The following is a 22954-nucleotide window of genomic DNA, read 5'->3' as shown; positions in this document are numbered from 1 at the left end:
GCACAGGGAACTATATTCAATATCTTATAATAACCTATAATGGAAAATAATCTGAAAAAGTATATATATAAGTGACTCACTTTGCTATATACCTGAAACACAGTATTGTAAACCAACTATACTTCAATTTTAAAAAACATGAGATATCACCTCACGCCTGTCAGAAGGGTTATCATCAAAAGGAACACAAATCATAAATGTTGGCGAGGATGTGGAGAAATGGGAACCCTCGCACATTGTCAGTGGGAATGTAAGTTGGTGCAGCCAATGTGGAAAACAGTATGGAGGTTTCTTAAAGAACTAAAAATAGGACTACCATATGACTCAACTATTCCACTCCTGCATATATATCCAAAAAAACTCCACCATAAAACACTAATTCTAAAGATACACGCACCCCAATATTCATAGCAGCATTATTTACAATTGCCAAGATATGGAAGAAAGTGTCCATCAACAGATGAATGGATAAAGAAGATATATATACAATGGAATATGACTCAGCCATAAAAAAGAATGAAATTTTGCCATTTGTAGCAACATGGGTGGACTTGGAGGGTGTTATGCTAAGTTAAATAAGTTAGAAAAAGACATACTATATGATATCACATATGTGGAATCTAAAAAATAAAACAAACTAGTGAATATAACAGAAAAGAAACAGACTTGCAGATATATAGAACAAGCTAGTGGTTACCAGCTGGGAGTGGGAAGTGGGGAGGGGCAAGGTAGAGGTAGAGGATTCAGAGGTAGAGGATTTTATACTATGTATAAAATAAATAAGCTACAAGAATATATTTTACATCACAGGGAACATAGTCATATTTTATAATAACTAAATTGAGTATAACCTTTTACTATTGTGAGTCACTATGTTGTAAACCTATAAAAATTGTCCTGATCTGGACACTCAGATTAAAGATAGATGAATCTGATGTTCAAATCCAGGATCTGCCAAAACAAAACAAAGAAAGCGACCCACAACTGACTATTGAGAGTGACAGTTGAGATCCCAGAAAAAACAGACCTTCTTTTCATGACTTCATTTTTTGAATGAAGATATGAATTATATATATATCACTTTAAATATTGCCTCTGTCCCCTTTTTTGTCTTCTCCTACATTTTATTGAATATAGGACCATCTCATTTTATCCTTTATATCTCTTTTCTCTTTTCTGTAGGGTCATTCATTCTACAAAAAAGTAATAGGTCTTCAAGGTTTTGGTGAACTTCATATGAGCTCTCTTAGTGATGTTAGTTACTGGGTCAGATGCTGGCCTTGGTTGTGCTTCTGTCTTACATAAAACATATACATGTACAAGTCACTTAACCTTGTTATGGATGCAATGTCTGTATCTTAAGTATTTGAAAAGAATTAAAGGTAAAAGCTTTCATTAAAAAAAGAAAAAAAACCCAGAAATTCATTCTCTCACAGGTCTGGAAGCTAGACATCCACAATCAAATCCGTGCTCACTCCAAAGGCTCCAGAAGACAATCTGTCTTTTCCCTTTTTCCTTGTCTTTTCCAGCTTCTGGGAGCTTCAGGCATTCCTTGGCTTGTGGCCACATCACTCCAATCTCTGACTATATGGTCATGTTGCTTCCTCCTCATCTGCCTGTGTCTCTAATAAGAACACTTTCATTGGATTTAGAGTCTACTCAGATAATCCAAGATAATCGCATCTCAAGATCTTTAATTACACCTGCAAAGGCTTTTTTCAAATAAGTAACATTTACAGGTTCTGAGGTTTAGGATATGAACATGTCTTTGTGGAGGTCACCAATGAACCCATTAGATTATTTATTTAAATTATGAATATATTTTAAACCCACAAGCTAATATTTTCGCTTTACACAGTCATTTAAAATTAACCTATATTCTTTGCTCTTCATTCCTTGTTGCATCTTTGTGTTTCCTTCTGGGATAATTTTCCTTCAGCCTAAAGAAAAAACTGTAAGTTTTCTTTAAAATGTAGCTTTGGAGAAAACTCTCCATTTTGTCTTTAAATGTCTATTGTGTTTTAATTCTGAAGGATCTTTTTGTTGTGTAGAGACAACACACACTTGATTGGTACTTAGTTATTTTCTTTTAGCACACTGAAATTATCTTGCCACTGGTTTCTGACTACAGTTGTCACTCTTGGTATGTCATTGTCCATCTTACTGATGCACCCATGACCGTCTTTCTTTTAAATGGATATTTTTGGTATTTTCACTTTGATTTTATTTTCTGCAATTTTACTCTGATATATCTAGATTTTGATTCATTTTTACTTATCCTGCTTGAGTTTCATTTCATTGAATATTAATACCTTTTATTTAGTTCTGGAAAACTCTAAGTCATTATCACTTTCAATATTGCCTGTGTCCCCCTTCTTTATCTTCTACTAGATTTAATTAAGTGCAGCTTAGACCTCCTCATTTTCTCTCTTTTCTCCTCTTTAGCATTTTCCATCTTGCCGTCTCTCTGTGCTTTATTCTGGATATTTTCCATTTTTCTCATTTTAGTTGTGTCTAATCTGCTTTTAACCCATCTATTTCCCTCATAAATTTCTGTATTTAGCAGTTCTATCATTTCTATTGATTCATTTTCAAATTTGCAATGTATTTTGCAAACATTTTGTAATTGATTCAGGCAAAAAAAATCCACACATAAACATAAATGGATGCCAAAATTATTAGGTGAAATCTGAGAAAGAATAAGATATTTATATGGACTCAAAATATTTTCTCATAGATTACTTAATAATTACAAAGGAAAAAATGATAACTTTTTGATGGAAAATGTGGCAGATGCTTTCTTAGTCAAGTGATCAAAGTTAACATCACCAATAATGGCACAAACTGACATCACGTACCTCCTAATGTGATGCAGTGAAAAAGGATACAATATTACTTCTGTGGTATTCCTGTAAAAAAATTCATAACCTGAATCTAACAACAAACAAACATCAAACAAATCCAAATTGAGGCACTCTCTACAGAACAGCTCATCTATACTCTTCAAAAATGTCAATATCATGAAAAACAAAGAAAAGATAAGGAACTGTTCCAGATTAAAGGAAACTAAAGGGACATGACTGAATGCAATGTATGATCCCAGATTAGATAAGGGGGGTGAGGCAAGCCTGCTATAATGAACATTACTGAGACAATTGACAAAATCTGAAAAATGGACTGGACATTGGGTAATAACCTATCCATGTTATGTTTGCAAACTTGATAGTTGTACTGTCGTTATATAATATCGTTTTCCTAACTGAAATATACAGCAGTAAGGGGGACTGATATTTGCAAATTATTCTCAACTGTTTCAGGAAAAAAATGATAAAGCAAAACGTGGAAAAGCATTAAAAGTTGATGAATTTGAATAAAGGTTTTATGTGAAATTTTTTGTCTTATTCGTGTAGCTCTTATATAATTTTGAAATTATTTTAAAACAAAATGTTTTTAAAAACTTATAGTATCAATTTTCAAAGCCCCAGTTCCTTGCTAAAATTTTAAAGTTCAGCTTTTATCTTCATGAAGGTAGTAAACACAGCTGTTAATGCAGGTTGTGGCTGATAACTCCAGTGTCTGGAGTCCTAGTGGGCTTCAGGTCAGCTCTTGTCTCTCTAGCCTGAAAGTGCTCAAAGCCAGTTCTGTCTCTCAGAGGATAAGAGGCTCAGAACAGTGCTGCCATCAGGATGCCAGACCAGAGTGGGAAATTCTGCTCTGGGCAGACACCTGCCTATGCTGGGCAGAAACGAGATTCAGACTGTATTCCCATTTCTCCACCCCAAAAGACCACCGAAAGCATGGTTCTGTCTCTCTACTGCTTCCTCCAGACCAGCAATGTCCCCAGGCTGAAGTAATTCCAGCTGACCTCTCTGAGCTCCAAACATCTCTCCGATCTCGGCTAGGTGATTCCTCCCTCCCTAATTATTGGCACTTTAACGCTTTTAAGAAATATATTAACTTTAGCTTTTCAGTTGTCATCAATGGGAAAGTTGGTCTGAATCACTTAGTTTGCCATTATTATAACCTGAAATCATAACCTTCTTTTCATTTTAACCCAAAAGCTTTGCCTTATTTTAAAAGAAATTTGGATTCATATCACAAATGAGCCAGTCAGCCTCTTCCTCTTATTTCTTTGTAACCGTAAGTCACGAGACCCTGAAGTGAATTAACATTTTATGCTTGCTAGCTAAAGTGGCTAGCTAGCTAGCTAGCTTTAAATACATAGACAGCTACTTTCTTTCAGAATTACAGCTTGGTTGGCCTAACCAGAACACTTGTAACATCAAACCGAGCCTAGGATCTCCAGTACTAATTTTTCATGAAAAGTTTAGCAATGAAAGATGAAAGAAGAAAGTAAATAACCAGCTTGATAAAATGATCCAATGATTACACAGGAAAATCAGGTTTAAAAAAGACAATACCATTCACAGGATGTAGGGCTTCCTTTAGTATCCGTGCTGAATGGGATGATGTCATTTCCTCTTCCTTTTGCTGATTTTTTAAACCATTGTCTGTGGAGATCTTAAGCCCTGAGAATTTCCATTCAGTGTAGTTCGCCTGCTTCAGATTCAAATAACTATATATAAGTATATTGTGTAATTATAATAATTTAATATAATTAATATTGCATAATATATAATTGATGTAATTGAAACAATATAAATAATAATGAATTATATATAATTATACTCATATAATATATATTTATAATCTCATATATATGTGTGTATATGTATTTTAGGCTACACAGTAACTTTAATCCAGTTTCCTATGAAGAAAAGGCAGTATCAAGTACATAGTAGGTGTTCAATAAATACCTGTTCTTTATTTTGATTACAGTTGAAGTAGCCTGGTTAGGACTGTTGTACTAAAGTTCTAAGCATAAATTACAGAGTCCACAATCTGTTGAATTAAATTACATTGAAATGAACAGTCCAGAGGTTTATTAAACTATTTACATTTGTGGAAACACATGCTCGCCACAAAAAGCCATGAATATCGCTGTGTGCCTACTTCTGCTTCTACCTCTGAGAATAATATATTTGGGGACACTACAACCCATATTTTAGTTCTTCAGGGTTTTTAAGGCCTTACCTGTAGTGTATTTCCATTTAAGATGTTATGACTAAGATACTCCATTCTGTTCTTTCCTTGAATGCCTGTTCTTTTGCCATGTTTTCTTCTTGAGTAACCTGTAACCTGATGTTCCCTTTCCTTTCTTTCTCCCACCTGAGGAGGTTTTCGCTTAGCTTGATACTGGCCAGCTTCAATGGGAATCTCAATAGATACCATCTGGTCCTAAAGAGAAGGATCAGAGCCTTACAAGGTGATAGTTTAACAGCCTTGATTCTCAAGAATGGGATTTATGAGCTAGCATCAGACTTCATTTCTCTCCTGCTGTAAAGCTGAGAGATGCCATCTCTTCCCTCACCACAATAAAACCCAGGATTTTGCTCCATCCTTAGCCTCATGGCATTATGAATGATGCAGATTAAATTTGCAGAACACATGACATTCACAGAAGGAATTTCTTTTACCCCAATTTTAATACTGTCTTCCTCAAATCAAATTTGCTGCATAGGATTGGTGGAGATCTGCTACCTGGGGATGAAAGGAAGCCTCTTCCTCTTCAGCTGAGGTATCTAAACTGTCCTTGGTGTCCTTCTCCTCACTCAGAGCTTCTGGTTTTGGGAAACTCTCCGGGGGTAGATAGCAAGACTTCCAATCCAGTTGCACCTGAACAGATCCATTGGGTTTCCCCCCAGGGTCCGTGAGGTTAAAATCACCTGAGAGACACACAGACATTAATAAGATCCAATCACATGAAATAGGCAAGTGAGTGTTTAACAGCACCTTATCTATTACCTCCCCAGTTTGAATTTCACCATATTTTGTTTGTAATTAATTCACATCCACCAAGTAATCATGATGACAATACACTCAGAAGTAACATAAAATATCAGTGAATATTTATATTCACTCACAATATTTACTTCCAATATTCACTTAGAATATTTATAGGGGAAAATGGGTATCTCCAGGTTCAGGAAGGGATAGTCAAAAGATATACAGAGAGGTATAGCTTGCTTGTCGTCAGTCACCCAGCCAATAAACAAGAGCACATTCTTATTACTATTACCAAATGGTTGCTATGCCTTAGGCATACTAAGAAAACCATTATCTATACCCAAGTGGTCCGTATTTTTAAAATAACAAAAGCAAAGAAAACTTAAGCACAATGGCTTTTTCCAAATGCCAGACTTCTGATTTGTAACACTGATTAACAGACGGCTCACATTGCCTCTCTTTGGCAAAGGACGAGTTGTGAGCAGAAGTGTCAGCCTTTTTCTTTTTCTTTCTTTCTTTCTTTTTTTTTTTTTTTTTTTTTTTTTTTTTTTTACCAGAGAGATGACCCTTCTTTGGTGTACCTTACAACCCTGGCTATGAACATATGATAAGGTAGTATGGAGTTCAGCTCCATATGGGGGGGAAAAATCCAAGACATTTGTCATACGTGGCATGGAAGACTAATTTGGGTCTAATGTTTAAAAGGAGCGAGAGAATTACGGGGGAATGTTAAGGACATAGCTTATAATCTGATATCTAGTCATGTGCTAAGAAATAATAAGCCTTAAGTAAAGACAAATACTGGGAAGCACTATAGAGATGGAAAATGTTGGTTCAGACACAGAGGTATGGACTTCAGATTAGTGGGTCTACCCCCTTGGGAATCTTGCTTCTGTTGCTGAAAAGAAGCAAAAGAAGTCAATGTTTCTATATGATTAGTGAGGCTTTAAGTCTTCTACTCTCTCACTCCTGACAATATTCTCAAATCCTTTCAGCAGGTTTTAAGAGAAACTGTTCCAAGCAAGTAATCGAAGAAAAGTAGAATTAGGACAGGCAGACAACACTGGGCAGAGAGCATAAAGAGGTAATAACCTTGAACTCCCACCTTTAATGGATTTGTTTTGTGCAAGAGGAAGCAAGGGCACTTGGACGCGGCCAAGGTACGAGCCAGGCTCTGAGTCTTCATCATCAAAAACGTACACAGACAGGGCCTCCTGCCTCAGATACTGATCCAGGTCAGAAGTCACAAGCACTGGGAATCGAGCCTGGTCTCTGAAGTAGGGATTGTTACTGGCTGGAATGATGGCGGTGTCGTGGTCAGAAAAGGTAAAGAAGCGATACATGGCATATGGACTGGGTTGGGCTCCCAGCCATCGACTCTGGAGGCCGCAGCACCGGATGACTTCCACCCGCAGCTCATTCTGATGCTTCCTGGTCTCCGATCTGGGCTGAAAAGATGTTGGTCTTGGATTGAGGAAAAGGGCAAGCTGAGAGAGTTGTGCAGGTGAAGCCCAGCACCCTTAATGAGGAAGAGCTATGACCTAAAGAACTGCTGAATCCTGACTGGGTCACAGAGAAGCCTAATCAATGACTTTCACCTGCCTGCAAATTGACTCTGGCAGATAATTATATGAGGGAGATGCTGGCACTCAGGCCTCATCTTAGAGATTGGAACAGAGAAGGCATTTTGTTCACAGCAGGGAGAGGTAGCTAGCTCCAAGGGCATGATTTCATTTCAAACTCAAGCTTGACCAAGGGAAGTATCTGGACTAGTTGTGGTGTGACAGTTTTTCTCTTTCATTCACACTCAACAAGTACTTATTGAGTGGAATACTGAGCTGTTCTCATGAGCTGCTTGGCTGAGTCTCCTTTGAGATGCATGGGCAGATCCTTTTTCTCACCTCATCCTCCTGGGCCTCCCAGGCTCCAAGTACATTGGCTGACAGGTATGCCTGGGCTTTCTTTCGCTTATTGTATGCTTGTAGGCTGGATCTTATGGGGAAGTGCAGCCTCATCCAGTACTCTAGCACCCCAAAGACTTCTCCACCAGCTCCTGGGTAGCAGAAAGTATGAAAGGCATGGAGGATACAGATGGTGTGGCGAGGATCAAGAATAAAGGCAGAGGAATAAAATGGGAAACCACCAGAAGACAACTATACACTTTGGGAAATTCCACATTAGTCCAGGGAACTGTGGGAGGCTGACAGCACTTACCAGTAAGTGTGGCAGAGCCATGGACTCTCTCCACAGTTTCTAGAACCCTGTCAAAGCAAATCCAGCCAGCTGCAAGGGTGTGGTGCTCACTGGCTATAGCCTGGTGTAGATGAAGCTGGGCTGACGTCCCTTGAAGGTAGTGCAAGAAGAGGGAATCTGTCTCCACCACATACTGGGAAGTGAAGTCATAGAGGGGCTGCAGCCCCACAGCTAGTGGGGTGCAGTGGGTTTCAAAGTCATAGAAAGAATAGGTGCAGAAAGTGGTAGGTTGAGTGTCTCCAGCCTGAGCCAGGGCAGCAGGTGTCAGGAAGGCCTGGTGGATGTGCAGTTCAAAAAGATTCTCACTCTGATGCCGTGGAGAAATGTCCACTTTATCCTCATCTCCATGGTCTGGCAGTGGTTTCAGACATAATGACAACTGTCGGGTGCCATAAGCCACATCTTTGAGTTGTTCTAGAGGGGAAAGAAAACTGCCTATCCATTAAAGGGTAGGGAATTCTTCCTTAGGGTAAAGGAAGGTGGACAGAAAGAGAATAAAAACCATGGTGGAAGTCCAAGTTGTGACTATTTTAGGAAACGATGTGATTCAAAAAGAAAAGCAATAGAATGACAATCAGGTGCTTTGAATTCTGATGGCCAAATAATCCAATGCCTACTTTAGAGATGAGGCACAACATGAGTGATTGGAAAGTAAATGCTAAGCTCAGGAAAACACTGGAGGCACAATTTCATCTATAGATGACATCATTTTGGATTACAGCAGGATCCTGTGAATTAATTGTTAATTCCATTACAGAAACACTAGAAACACAAAATGCGAGTATTTCCAAAAGTTTGGGATATTGGCCTTGGAGAAAATAGCAAGTTACAGTCATGGTGTCTATGACATTACACTGGGCCCCATTAAGATGATTCCTCTTTTCCAGTCAGATCAATCACAAGAATCTTCATTCTGTTAAGAATTTGGTTTCATTGTAAAAAAAAAAAATCCACTTTAAGTCAAAGAGTAATGGAGTAAAAGTGGGGGAGGGCACTTACTGAAAAGAGGTTGAAAATATTGGCAATGAGATACAAAATAAAGATATGTAAGACAGTCCACCAAATCTGTACATTACCTCCCCTGTCCAACCAACCAGAAACTTTGATATATAGTCTGCTTCAAATCAGGGAGTATTTGAGTTGTCACAGTGTGTTGATGGTGAAGGTCCTATTCTAAGAGTTAAAGTAGTAGAAGAAAATATTTTGGGTACATCAGAATGTCTTCCTGCCCAAAATAAGTGGAATACAGAGACTGGTGAACAGTTTCTTAATTGATAAGACTAACATAAATAAATAAAATATATTCAAAATTTTGCATTACGTGGCACAAGGTCAATAATCTTAGCATATAAAGAACTTCTACAAATTAACAATATACTATTAAGAAATGAGTAAAGGGCAGGAACAGGCAAGTCTCAAAAGAAATAATTTAAATAACTGGTAAACATATGAAAAACTCTTCAGCCTTACCAGTAAGGAAAGAACTACAAGTTAAAGCAAATAAACCTTCAGAGGTAGGTATGTGTATTTATCCTGCACTGTCGCAGGAGAAAGACCCTGAATCTGAAAGACATGAGAATTTCAATCCAAAGGATTTCCTTTGTTATATGGCAGGGACCTTTTAACTGACTCACCCTGGCATGCATAAATCATGCTTCTGAATGACCCACCTCCCTTTACTCTAGTTCCAGGCTCACTAAGTATCCTTCTTATTGATTCTGCTTCCCCAAGAACGAGCTGCCATGAGCATATTCTCAAGGCAGCAATGAAAGAGCCACTATCATAAAATAACAAATGAACATTCGGGTGTAAATATCAGTCTTTGGTGAATTTGGTTAGTACGGGTCAGGTCTCTCACCACTGGGTAAAATAACGAAGCCAATTTTCTCAATATGTAAGGCTGAGACCAGATCCTGGTCGACAGTGACTGAATTAAATACAGGAAGTATCACATTATAAAATTTGCGTAAGTGTCCAGCCACCTGCCCTGTTATGTAGACATCCTCAAACTGCAACAAAGAATTCAGAGACTTTTAGAGAGAAATCACAGAAAAGGATGACAAGAGATGAGTGATGTAGCTCTATTATCTCCCAAAAACTGAAATATAGGCCTGGCTTGAGGAAACAATCTTGAGAGAGGGAGAGTGTTACCCACCCTGAGGGCCAACAGTGATACACTCTTATTTTCAAAATAGATTCAGCAATTGCTGGGCCCTGTTGAAACTCTCCAGAGAAAAGACACTGACATGATGCAGGAGAAGAAACTGCTAACCGTGTATTAAAACAACAAAGAGGACAGGATAATCCAGAATGTGAGGGATAAGTCCTATACTGAGACATAGAGGGCGCCCTCTTGACAGGTGCAGAGGGGAGCACGGGCATTTAGCTCTGTGACAGATCCTAAGAGGAAGTGAACGAAGTACTAAGACTTGCCGGATACTGGAAGGCCATGGCTTCTTGAAATACCTTCCAGCTGATTGATACGCTTGTTCTTGAGGTCTAGGAGTTGATTCAACCTCTCCAGTTTTTCTTTGTGAACTTTATTTTCATTATCAGCTTTTGTCATCGTTGCCTCCAGTTCCTCCTGAAACGAAATAATGTCTGAACTTTTCGATCTCCGTGGCCCAGAACCAAAGAGCCCAGATAAAAAGGTGGTACTTGCTGGGTAAAGGAGACTCCACTACCTCCTTAGCAGGGCAGATCCATCCGCCAGAAAAAGGCTTCGGTTCCTCACAGACCCCTCCAGGACCAGCTGTGTTATTAGTGCCATAGGGTAGTACTTTTCCTGGGACTGGCAAAATTTGAACCCAGAAGCTGCCCACTTGCCATTTTCATTAGCTGGCCCCTTCTGGCTTTTATTGCCAAGGTGCCATGGGCGTGTGTGTGTCCTCAAGTTCTTCAAAGGACAGCACATCCTGTGTTTGCATAGGTCAGCATATCGCCTTGCATCAGCCCTGGAAACTCGGGTCTTGCTTCATTCCCAGTCTTGTAAGTAGTTCCCATGTTCCCATTTATTTATCCCCTTCCTGTACCGTCTTTTCCTGCACCTGATAACACACGTTGATCTTGCGCTGCAGAATAAGCATGTCTCTGGTCTTTCCTAGTTCCAGTATGGTCTCTGCGTGCAATACTTGCAACTCACTTAACATCTGGGACAGTTTCTTTTCTTCTTGGTTTTTTGGTTCACAGGGCTACAGAGGAAAAAGCATTGGTAAAAGGGAGTATAAATATGATAGGTAGAGTAATAACTATTCTCTACAGCAGCCGTTGATAACAGTAAAATACCAGCAGCAGAATCTACTCTGAAATGTAGGAGAGGACCTGTGTTACTTTACAAGTGCTCTATCCCCTAGTTCCTCATGTTCAACAGCAGCAGTGAGTAAGTTATACAATCTCCTATGGCTGTTTGCTCTTCAGCAGATCATTGCAAGTCCTCATCTGAAAAAAATTCTAAATTTTATGAGCTGTACAGTGTGGAAAAAGTCTGTGGAGCTCATGAAGCTATCTCTACTCTCAGCCTTCTCATATACTTCCAAATATTGTCCTCAATCAGGACAAAATATTGTTCAGTTAGTTTTCTAGTCCCTTCATCTTTTCAAGGGATATTTGCCAGCAATCCCTCTTGTAGAGGGGGCTTGTTTGATTAAAGGTGCTCTTACCTCTATCTGAGTGGTCTCTTGGAATAGAGCTGGGTAAGTAGCTGGTTCAGATTGCCAGTCAGGAGATTGGGAAATTGTGTCTTTATTTCGGAGGTCCTCCACTTCCTGTTTATGCTTCTGAAGCAGGTTGCTGACTTCAAGCTTCAGATCCTTGTTTTGAGCTGGGGAAAAAATAATACAGAAAGCTGAAACTCTGTAGTTACCAACAACCATATTAAAGTTGGCCCAAGTGTGAATTAAATTTTCCCACTAATGTTTAATTCATTTTATAAACTTGCCATTAGAGAAGCAATTCTCTCTTATTTCTACAAAGGGGTTCTAGCTTATTGACCCTGAGTTGACATTTGGACTCCAAAAACAAACAAAAAAAACACCTGCAGAACTGTAGTATGGAAGGGAGAACTACCACCACCACCACAAAATCAGAGCCACCTGACCGACTGGGATAGTCCAAACTTTTTGACAGCACCATTTAATTCAGCATCTCCCCAGCCATTCCCCAACTCCATCTGACTTCTATGCTATTGATTCTCTGTGACACCCACCTTGACTCCGACCCTGAGTTGGAGGAAGGGAGGTTGGGCATTTGGACATTTCCATGTGTGTTTCGGGCAAGGAAGGTGATCAGCATTTAGTGTGATCATTTCAGTATCATGCATTACAGAGGCGGTTAGATTAGATTACCCACAAGACTTCACTTGTACTTCATACAGACTACAAGATCCTTAGCGTGCACTCCTAAACTTTATCCTTCTATGGTTCCTGACTCTATTTTTCTTGATGTCTTATTTCTTTTCCTCCACTCTTTTATGTGAATATACTAGAATATGATGAAATGTAAGTTTGATAAGACTAAATATCAAGGTCCAGCCCAGCAAAAAGAAGGGAGACAAAGGTCTCTTTGACAGTATTTAAAAATCTTCAGAATAACTACTGTGATCCAAGAATTAAGACGGGGGAAAGGGCTTCCCTGGTGGCGCAGTGGTTAAGAATCCACCTGCCAATGCAGGGGACACGGGTTTGAGCCCTGGTCCAGGAAGATCCCACATGCCATGGAGCAACTAAGCCCATGAGCCACAACTACTGAGCCTGCGCTCTAGAGCCTGCCAGCCACAACTACTGAAGCCCGAGCACCCAGAGCCGGTGCTCCGCAATAAGAGAAGCCACTGCAATGAGAAGCCTGTGCACCGCAACCAAGAGTAGCCCCCACTTGCCACAACTAGAGAAAGCCTGTGCGCATCAACAAAGACCCAATGAAGCTAAAAAAATAAATTAATTAATTAAATAAATTTTAAAAAAAGACAGGGAAATAGTAGTGGTAACCAAGAGCAATAATTTGCTTCTCAATTTCAGGCATCAGATGCTAAAACAAAACAATTCGCAACCACCTTAAAATGACTGATGAGAATAAAAGGCAGAAAAATTCATTTTCAACACTTTCAATAAATTGACTGTTTAAAAACATTATAAATTAAGAATTGGCATTCTCTCACATGGAAAGTCAATATGTAGGGATAAGTATGTGTGAGGTAGGTGTCATGCTTTCTTGATTGTGAATTTGACCTGACTGCCAGTGTTCTTATTCTAGTTATCCAGGACCCACACAAAAATGGGATCAAGTGATGGGATTGGAGAAATGCTGGCCCAAGTTCCCTTCTCCCAAACCAGATGTAGAGGATGCCTCATCTGAGAGAACTCTTCAGGGCTTGACCTACCTTTCTCTCTTGACAGCTGAAGTAAGACTTTTCTCTTCTCCTCCAGCTCAGCATCCAGGTGATCCTGCAACTGAGAGACTTTCTGCTGTAGCTGTTCTCCTTGCTCATTGCTCCAGTGAGGCTGATTACTGCTATCCAGCATGCTGAAAATGGGAAGCAAGTAAGGAGGGAGGGGAGAGTTGTCAGATGGACACTCAAAGGTGGGTGATATGACGTCTTTATTACACAGTTTCAGCATCTCCTGGGCCTAGTTCATCATTCATTTCCCTACCTGTTTTTTCTGCCTCTGCTTTCTCTGTAACTATCATTTACCAACTGCCTTGGAACTTTTGGGTCCTATTGAGGAGTTGCTTAATATCACTTCTGTTTAAGTCTCAAATAACCCCCTGGGCAAACAACACAAGTCTTATCTATTTCCCAAGGAACTTCTCTAGCATGATGGTTTTCTTTAGTTAGGGAACTGTGTACCAAGACATTCTCAGGCCTGCTAGATTAAAAATAAGTAACAGAATATTCTTCTTTTCCTTACTTCGTTCCTCTGTCTACTTTCACCAGTGGCTAGTTTAGAGAATACTTGCCTTTGAACTAGATTGTAAATTATTACACTGAAGGGCAGGAACTAAGCTTTTCAATAACTGCAGCCTGCACACCACTAACTATATCTAGCTGTCAGGGCAGACCCATCTTGAGTGTAAAAGACACATGGCCAGTTCTTGATTACCTACACAAGTGAAGTGACATTGACAATCAAGCAATTATTTCTGCTAATGTCTTTTTCCTAGTTATCATTTTAATAAATGTGGTCTAAAAACAACTTGTTAAGCTAGTACTAAGATTTCTTGGCACTTCCTGCCCATACATTACATGATGATCCAAGAAGATAATGTTATGAATAATGAAGGGAAGAGGCCAATAGTAATGTCTGCCACAGGGAGTCTTCAAAGTGGGTAATCCCCACACTACCTTATTTCACTGAGTTGAAGAGCATCAGTTGTTCCCAAGATGCTCCCATGCAACCTCCCCAATCTACCCCCTGCTGCCTTTAACTTATAAGAAGCGTGTTTAATTTTTTTAAACATAAAGGTATATTTAATTTCAAAACTACTACGTAAATATATGCTTGTGAAAAATTAAAATGATATAGAAGTATATAGAATAAAAGTGCCTCTTTGCCCTATTTCAGTCCTTTCATCTCATTAAAAGTTTGTGGATGCACACACACATGACATAAATTAGGTCACAATGAACGCATTCTTTGGCAATTTGATTTTTCTTTTAATAGTATATCTTAGGCATATAGATCTATCTCATTTTTTACAGCTTTATACCGTTTCAACGTGGCGGTGCAACACGATTTATTTAGTCGATCCCTATCAGAAGAAATCTGGATGGTTTCCTTTTTTTTTTTACTATTACTAATTAAATTAACAATGTATTAATTAACATTCTTACTACACAGATCTCTTTGCACATACACAAGAGGATTTCTTTAATTTTGATTCAAAAAAATTGGTTATCGGGGGCTTCCCTGGTGGTGCAGTGGTTGAGAGTCTGCCTGCCTGCTGATGCAGGGGATGCGGGTTCGTGCCCCGGTCCGGGAGGATCCCACATGCCACGGCGCGGCTGGGCCCGTGAGCCATGGCCGCTGGGCCTGCACGTCCAGAGCCTGTGCTGCGTGGCGGGAGAGGCCACAGCAGTGGGAGGCCCGCGTACCGCAAAAAAGAAAAAAAAAAAAGGGTTATCTGGAATAAAAGATATGCACGTTTAACATTTTTTTGATAGTGTCAAATTCCCTTCCAAAAATAGTCTGCCAATTTATGTTCTCACTAACAGTACTGAGTACCAGTTTCCCTGTATCCTTATCGAGACTAGGTATTTTTATTTTTAAAATTCGGAAGGCACTTTTCAGTAATTGTCTTTTATAACAAAAAATTGTTCTGAGATCCAAACTTGGTACTCACTTTTCTAAGAGTTTGTCATAATTGTCATTCAGCAATTTTCGTTCTTTTTCCAAATCTTCAACTCTCTCCTGAAACTAAGAATGATAGTAGAGTGCCTGAGATAAGATTTTTAAATCTATTGCCTTGCACAGGGTCTCCCTTTTTTCTGTTGCAGGGTGGGACTTGGGTGGGAGATTTTCTATGTTCATCTCCTATGTCTATGAGGATCCATTCAACTATAAAGACTTGAACCAATTGAAGGTGTGATAGAAATTTTAATTGGAATTAATGAGGATTCTCTGAATTAAATTTTCATGGTATCTGGGTTTCTACTGTTAGGGAAACAGCAGAACATTATAATAGAGAAAAGACTTCGGAGAACAGACATAAATATAATTCCCAGTTTTTCCCCTAATGGTATAATCTTGAGCAAGTTATTTAACCACTTGGAATCTCATTTTTCTTATTTGAAAAAATAAAATACCCATATTTTTGCTAAGATACACTTTTTAACATCTCTGAAATTGGAATGTCACATACAACTGATGGTATCTTTTAATTATTATTGTTATTTACCTCTTTCAGTGTTGTCTGCAGGATGGACACATCTTCCAGTTGGCTTTTCAAGCTCACAGCCTTCTTGCTCTCCTCCTTCAGCTCTGCTCTGAGCTCATTCACTTGGCTGAGGAGGGCATCATGGGCTGTACCCAGGATTCCCTGATTCTGGGGCAAAAGGAAAGTTGCTCTGGGAATGTTTATATCACTCAGCAGGAGGGGTCTCAAGATACAAACAACTGGAGCATTCCCTAGTGGATGTCTCCAAGAAGGGCTTTGATTTATAGTATAAATCAAATTTTGATAAATCAAAATTTGCACTGTAAATTGACCTTGTTTTCCACCCTAGCATTTCTCAGGAAATACCATTTCCCTGTTAGTGAGGATTTTCCACTCTGGGAAACTGTAATTTGTCACTGGAGCCTTAATTTTCCCAAGGTTCAAATTCAACCCTGATTCTAAATTAAGTGCCACCTTTCTCAGCTGCCTTTACCTTCTAAGCTATGTGAATGCTTTTTATGATGAAATATTTCTCCTTTTGCCCCTAGCAAAGTAACATGTTAACTCTAGAAGTTAAGTGCATTTTTCTGGCAGAGTTCCCAGCATGACCATGTTCCTTCTGGTGAGGAACAGTTGTGGCTGGTCGTGTTGGGAACTCTGCCTTAGTGACTCTTAATCACGGACACTTACCTTGCTTCACCTGTACCCCACTCACAGAGGTGCAAATATTTAGTAACACCAGAGAAGGTTTGCAACAACTTTGCTATATCTTACCACCTCCCACACGCTAGAGGACTACTCTTAGGAATTTTTGAACAAATGCTATAATTCTCTGTAGCAATAGGCTGAAAAATACTATTCCAAATATTTCTCAACTCAGATCTCATATTTCAATTTTTGTGAAAACAATGCAGTATCTTCCAATAATAGTGATAGTACCATTTGTCTCAATAAAAATTATATAACATAATAACTTTGATATAGTTAGCTAAATTCTGGTGTTATGTTACTTGAAGATGAAGATTCATTTGGGTTTCATTCCTCTGATTACTAAGAAACAGAGAGTTAAGGAATCTTTATTAAGTACCTTCTGGAGCAGAGTTTCATATGCCTGAAAGAAAGAAAAAAGTATTATTCTATTGATATATCAACTTGATGTTTATAATACAAATGTTTAAATATTTATTTTAAAAGACGTTATAAAAAATTCCCATAAATCAAGTCAATTTGTGTGCCTGTTTACTAATTGCTGCTCCTTTTCCCCTGCCCTAGCTTGCCAGGCAGTCCTGAATGTAATAGATGACACCATTTCTTTAAAAAGGATGAAGGGTAATTTATTCACATTTGCATTGCACTTGGTGGATTTTCTAAGAAGTATTTTATTTTCAAACTAGGTGCCATCTCTTACTCATCAGGCTTCAGAAAGGTCTCTTTCCAGTTTTAGAAATAGAAAAAACAACAATAGCCAAACTCACAACAACAGCTACTATTATTGGTTGAGTAATTCCTATGTTATATGTTACTGTGTTTCATTATCTCTTACATTATGATCATCATAATTGTTTCACATATATTATCTCATTTAATCCTTACAACAAATCTGAGAGGTATTGTTATCTAAACTTTAAAAATGAGAAACCCAAAGCTCATAGAGCTAACTTGACCAGAATTGCACAGCTTTCAAGGGGCTGAGGCAGAACTTTACTGCAGCCTGTGTGACTCCAGAGTCTGCACTACTGACCACATTTTACTGCTAAGGGATTAAGAGGATGCAAACTTATCTTAGTATATGTGTAAGTAAGCATGACTAGAAAGGTAAATTGCTTAAAAAAATCAAATTGTAAAACCTACATTTTAGAAAATTATTCACCATTTTAGGTCATCTTTACCACTACCACTAATATGGGCAAGGACATTCAATTCAGAATGGCTTTCTCCCTTTCTTCCTTTAATGCAATGGAAGAATAGATGGATTTTTAAAAAAATCTAATTCCACAAATATAGCTATTTACCCATACAACTTTAAAATACCTTCCTTCCCAGATTTCCCATCCTTTCAGTGCTACCAAAATTAACCGAATCAAAAGAATATGAGCATATGCACAGTTCTCTACAAAACATAGGTTTGGAGTTTGGCCTTGTACAGATGCCTTTAGTCCCAATCAAAACAGACATACCAAGGGCAGCACCAGCTGTAGCTAATCTCAGTGAATGGCACCATCATTTAATCACCCAAGCTAGAGACCCAGGAGTCATCTCTCATTTCTCCTTTTCCCTCACCCACTCTACTTTGGTGATTAAGTCCGTTCTTCCACTTCCTGGACCTCTCCCAACACAGTCCTTTCTCTGTGAGCCTCTCTCACTGCCTTGGTTGGGACCCTCATCCTGCCTCCCTTGGATCACTGTACTCATCTGTTACCTCCAGTCTTGTACCAGCCAACCTATCATTCACTCTGCTGCCAGATGATATTTCCTGGTAGTTTTGTCATTTTTGATTAGTTGAAAATATCAGAAAAGTATAAGTACTATAATAGCAGTCATCTATAATTCTACTACTACCCAGAATTAATCATTATTAGTGCTTTATAATAGTTTCTTGAAAGTATTATTTTTTTTATTAAAATGTATTTCAAAATATTTTGGACATTAAAAAAAGGCAAAGTGATCTCTTTGGGGAAAAAAAATTGATCATGTTATGAACTTGCTTAAAACCTTTCTGCAGCTCTCACTGTCTTTAGGATAAAGTCTAAATTCCTGATAAGACCTCCATGACCTGATCCCTGATGTTTCTCATCTCTGTGCCGTGGCCTACACCACTCTTCCCCGGAAAGCCCTTCCCTCTCTTGCACGCTCTTTAACACCTGCCAAACTGTCAGTATTTGGCTCACGAATAGAATCTCTTATGGATCCTTTTCAGATCCTGTGCCCCATCCTCTGGTGGATCTGACTATTCTCTCTTTTGTGTCTGACCCATACCCTGTTTGTGGATAGTTGTACTTGTTTACATCTTGTCCTCTCACTCTTGTAAGTTCCTTGAAGGCAGGAGCTGTCTTAATTATCTTTTTAATCTTTGTATCCAAGTGCTTTGCACAGTTCGTGGTAGTCAATAAATGTTTATTCAATAAAAGAATGGTGCCAATCTATTATTTAGAACCTCTATGCCCTATTTCTACCGTTCAGATATGAGTTTCCATTGTCTGGTAGTGAGAAGAGTGTGAGCCTTGATGCCAGATAAAACTGGACTCAAATCCTGCTCTGCCTCTTGCTATTTTTATAACTTGAGCAAGCTACTTAACTTCTTTGGGGCTCAGTTCCCTCATCCGTTAAACGTACTTACCTTTATGGCTGTTGTCAGGCTTAAATGAGATCATGATTCTAAGTATCTAGGACAAAGTCCGTCACATAGAAAGTGCTCAGTAATCTGGTTTCCTTCCCCTCCCCTGTGACTGCTCTTGGCTCCCCAAGTTTAATTAAACTCTGGTTGTGGTTTTTGGCTTGGAACTTAACCTGACACAAGGTAACCTCACTTAATTCCACCTTAGCAGGCAGGGCTTGAGCCTTCTTCCCAGCAGAGGGATAATGGCAAGTACTGGAAAAAGAATGGATTCTGAGTTGTAAGGCTTGGATTTGAACATCACCTATCTATTGTGTGACTTTCTTTTTTTTAAATTTAATTTAATTTTTTTATACAACAGGTTCTTATTAGTCATCCATTTTATACACAACAGTGTATACATGTCAATCCCAATCTCCCAATTCATCACAATTGTGTGACTTTCGACAAGCAACTTAGTTTCTCTCCATTGTGGTCTCCCGTGTGTAAAGTGGAGAAAATAATACAAATCTCTTAACTAATTGATTTTCTTCCCCCCAAAAGGCACAGCTGATGATGGCAACTCACAGCTTGAACTTCTGTTAATTGTGCTTTTGTCACTGCCAAAGAAGTATTCCTTTCATGTAAGAGCTTCTTAAGTTGAATCAGCTGTATATTCTCCTTAATGGAAGCTCTGGAGAAAGAAGACAGTGCTAAAATATCCTCTGTGAATGGACAGAGTTAAGTACTTTTCCCCCTGTGGATATGGACAGGGACACAAGGGAAGATCGTTATTTCTGAACCTAAGAGATCATGTTTTCTTTATCATTTGAAAGGTATTGGGGGAGGATGTGGGTTCGCTAGACTCTGTCTCAGAGATTCCCAATTCTAGCTGCTGTGGGATGTGGACAGTGAAGGAGGCAATGTGGGGAGAAGTGGCAGGGAGGTATACGGGAAATCTCTGTACCTTATGCTCAATTTTGTTGTGAACCTAAAACTGCTCTAAAAAATAAAGTCTATTTTTAAAAAAGTTTTCCAGGGACTAAAACAGACCAGCCACGTAAAAAAAAAAAAAAAAAAAGTTTTCCAGGGACTGATGCACAGTGGGGGCTGAGAGCCCCCATCTGGTGATGAGGATGAAATAGTTTTCCTTCTATGAAGTGAAGCAGCAGACCTTTTATTATATATAAGCATCCCTTTTATGTTAATCCATTCCTTAACCACTTGGGCCTCCAGGTCTACTTCTCAGATTGAATTAATCCCAAGCATTCTCTTTTCCTCTGAGATGGAAGAAAGGTACAAACAAGAACCTCTTTTTCAGTTCATTATGGCTTGAGGCATGGAATGCCACAACCTTACCGAAGCTCTGTGGCCTTCTGAGCACACTCCAAAGAGCTTCTCTGTGCAAAATTCTCATCTTTGGACCACATTTTCTCAGAAGACTTGGGTGGTTCTTCCACTTGCATAGTATCGCTGGTCATAATGTGGGCACTGTTAGGCATGCATAGACCAGTGAGTTTAATCATAATTATGACTTTGTTAAAAGAGATTATACTGTTAAAATTAGGAATATTAAATACAAAAAGAAGAATTAGAAACTGCTGTTATAGGGGTTTAGAACTGGGCTCTCACATATATAAAAAGAACTTAGAGGAGTTAGTAATCTTGGCATATGTGGAGGATAAACTTACCAAATATAGCTTTCCAGTGTCAAACAGAAATATAAGTGAATTATGACCTAAGGGGGAAAATATAAAGGGAAAGAGAGGGAATACCTTCAATTAAGGAAAGGGCCTTTATTTTCCTTTCCTTGGAAGACAAAGAGATGTTTATTTTCCATTTTTAAGCAATGAAGTTGGAATTTGACAACTTCCAAATTGGGCTGACTTTCATCTTCTCTGATTATTCTGGAAAGACTCAAAAATGGCAACATTCACTTGTTCCCTAAATGAGGTTTTTTCAATTAAAGTTGAAGGAGTAACAGCGCAGGATAAAGGAAAAGAACTCACTGTTCGCTGGGTTCACTGGATACTTCACCTCTGGCTTTTTCATTTGTCACATGTTCCTTGAATGTGGGAGGAGCTGTGTAGCTCAGCCTGTCCCTTGACTCTGAAAGTTTAGACAGAAGATGCAGACTCTGGCAACAGATTTTTCCAGAACCCCAAGTGCTAGAAATGGAACACCAAGTGCTGGAAGTAGGGAGCCTTGAGATCTGGAGGAAATCCTTATATGACCAATGATCTCAGAGGGGAGCTTCTCAGTTTTTACTCTTGCATAGATATGCAACTACTGATTTAATAAGTCAGCGAGACTACAGACTCTCAAGTAGGTCAGTATAAAGGGGAAGAAGAGCAGGGACTGTGTCTAACTCTAATGCATCATTGTCTCTAGTGCCTAGTATATAACTGGTATTCAATAATGCTGAAGTCAAACTGAATTGAAATTTAGACTTATTTAGTTTTTCTACTTCTAGCTGTTTTCACAAAGATTTTGTTGGCTCAAGGAGGGAGCTTGAAAATACAGGACTGTGCTGAACAAAACCTAACATTGAGTCCCCAGGGTTAAGACAGCCCATTCCCATGGACCTAAAACAGGGATGAGTAGGCCAGGTGAAGGAAATTTACACACAGCACTATATTTAATTCAGTGTTGGGTTCCATAGCAGCCAGAGACGCTTAGCCACTTGGGATACAGGAAGATGAAAACCTGCAGCTCCTCACTTAACAGACTGATTTCCAGGCCTGGACTTCAGGAATAGGCTTTGACAATCTCTGAACCCATGGAATTGTATGCAAAGTTTTGTCTATGTGTATGTGCATTTTTCTTGGGAGAACGCCTAGCTTTTGATCATGGTTGCAAAGTAGTCCATTTCCCCCAAAAGGTGAAGAACCCCAGTTTTAGAGGCACAGGCCACTTAGCCCAGAGTCCCAGAGTCCCAGGAGAGGGACCTGTCTTAAGATCACTGCCGCTCACACCTAAGCAGGTCATCAACGTTATCTCTGTTTTCTAGAGCCCGGCAGAACTTGACCAGCAAAGTTCCCATTTCCATTGTCTGATTCTCCCCTCAGCAGTACTGCATGGTGAACTGAGAACTTTGAACTGGACATCCTACTCAGGAAAAAAAGATTTTAGGGAGGTAGAAAGGAAAGAGAACAAAAGAACAAAATGGGCGTGGTGGGTGGAATAAAGCAGTAGGAGGAAAATGTGGCTGGCAAATCAATCCTTCCCAGTGTTTTGGCCCTGTTGGGGACTTGGCCCTGAGCCTCACCCCTCTTGGGTTTCTCGGTCCCCGCCGCCCCGGCGGTGTGGAGCTGTCTGTGTCCCGCGTGGACGCGAGGCTGGGTGCAACGGGGAGCAGGGGGGCCGACGCGCTGGAACTGCAGTTGCAGCCCGTGCGGCGGGGGGCGCAGGTGCTTGGGGGGCCGCTGCCGCCACCCCGCGTTTCGCCGCCGCCTCGCAGACCCCGAGAGCTGCTCCACCGCTGCCACCTCGGCCCTCCGGTCCCGGCCTGCTGCGGCTGACCGGAACAAGGCTGTCCTCATCCTGTGGGCAAAAAGAGAGCCGGTGGCTCGTGCCCTCTCCTTCTACGACAGTTACTATCTCTACAGTTTATCTGGTGGTTAATAATCTGAATTGATCTCTGATATAAACTTATGTGCTGTAGTCCACTAT

General features: G+C 39.6%; 1 protein-coding gene across 2 annotated transcripts in view; it reads right to left on the bottom strand.

The window, feature by feature from the left end:
* RPGRIP1 (RPGR interacting protein 1) overlaps window positions 1–21370 on the bottom strand; it is a 72229-nt gene extending 50859 nt beyond the window's left edge. Inside the window, exons 1-16 of one of the 2 annotated variants that reach the window (XM_082619416.1) lie at window positions 21292–21370; window positions 20642–20773; window positions 19871–19976; window positions 17057–17080; window positions 15991–16137; window positions 15436–15509; window positions 13475–13617; window positions 11760–11920; window positions 11148–11291; window positions 10534–10684; window positions 8062–8514; window positions 7749–7900; window positions 6953–7295; window positions 5602–5786; window positions 5095–5298; window positions 4422–4560 (exon numbers count right to left, since the gene is read on the bottom strand). In XM_082619416.1, the coding sequence (XP_082475542.1) occupies window positions 4422–4560; window positions 5095–5298; window positions 5602–5786; window positions 6953–7295; window positions 7749–7900; window positions 8062–8514; window positions 10534–10684; window positions 11148–11291; window positions 11760–11920; window positions 13475–13617; window positions 15436–15509; window positions 15991–16137; window positions 17057–17080; window positions 19871–19976; window positions 20642–20763 (2548 nt within the window). In that variant the 5' untranslated portion in view covers window positions 20764–20773; window positions 21292–21370. Of the gene's footprint in view, window positions 1–4421; window positions 4561–5094; window positions 5299–5601; window positions 5787–6952; window positions 7296–7748; window positions 7901–8061; window positions 8515–10533; window positions 10685–11147; window positions 11292–11759; window positions 11921–13474; window positions 13618–15435; window positions 15510–15990; window positions 16138–17056; window positions 17081–19870; window positions 19977–20641; window positions 20774–21291 lie in introns of those variants that run through there. The other variant, XM_082619417.1, reaches the window with a different exon arrangement.
* Between the last annotated feature and the right edge of the window lie 1584 nt (window positions 21371–22954).

The sequence above is a fragment of the Mesoplodon mirus genome (genome assembly GCF_964341445.2).
Source record: "Mesoplodon mirus genome assembly, chromosome: 4".
NCBI lineage: Eukaryota > Metazoa > Chordata > Mammalia > Artiodactyla > Ziphiidae > Mesoplodon > Mesoplodon mirus.
This window is presented reverse-complemented; position numbering and strand designations above follow the sequence as displayed.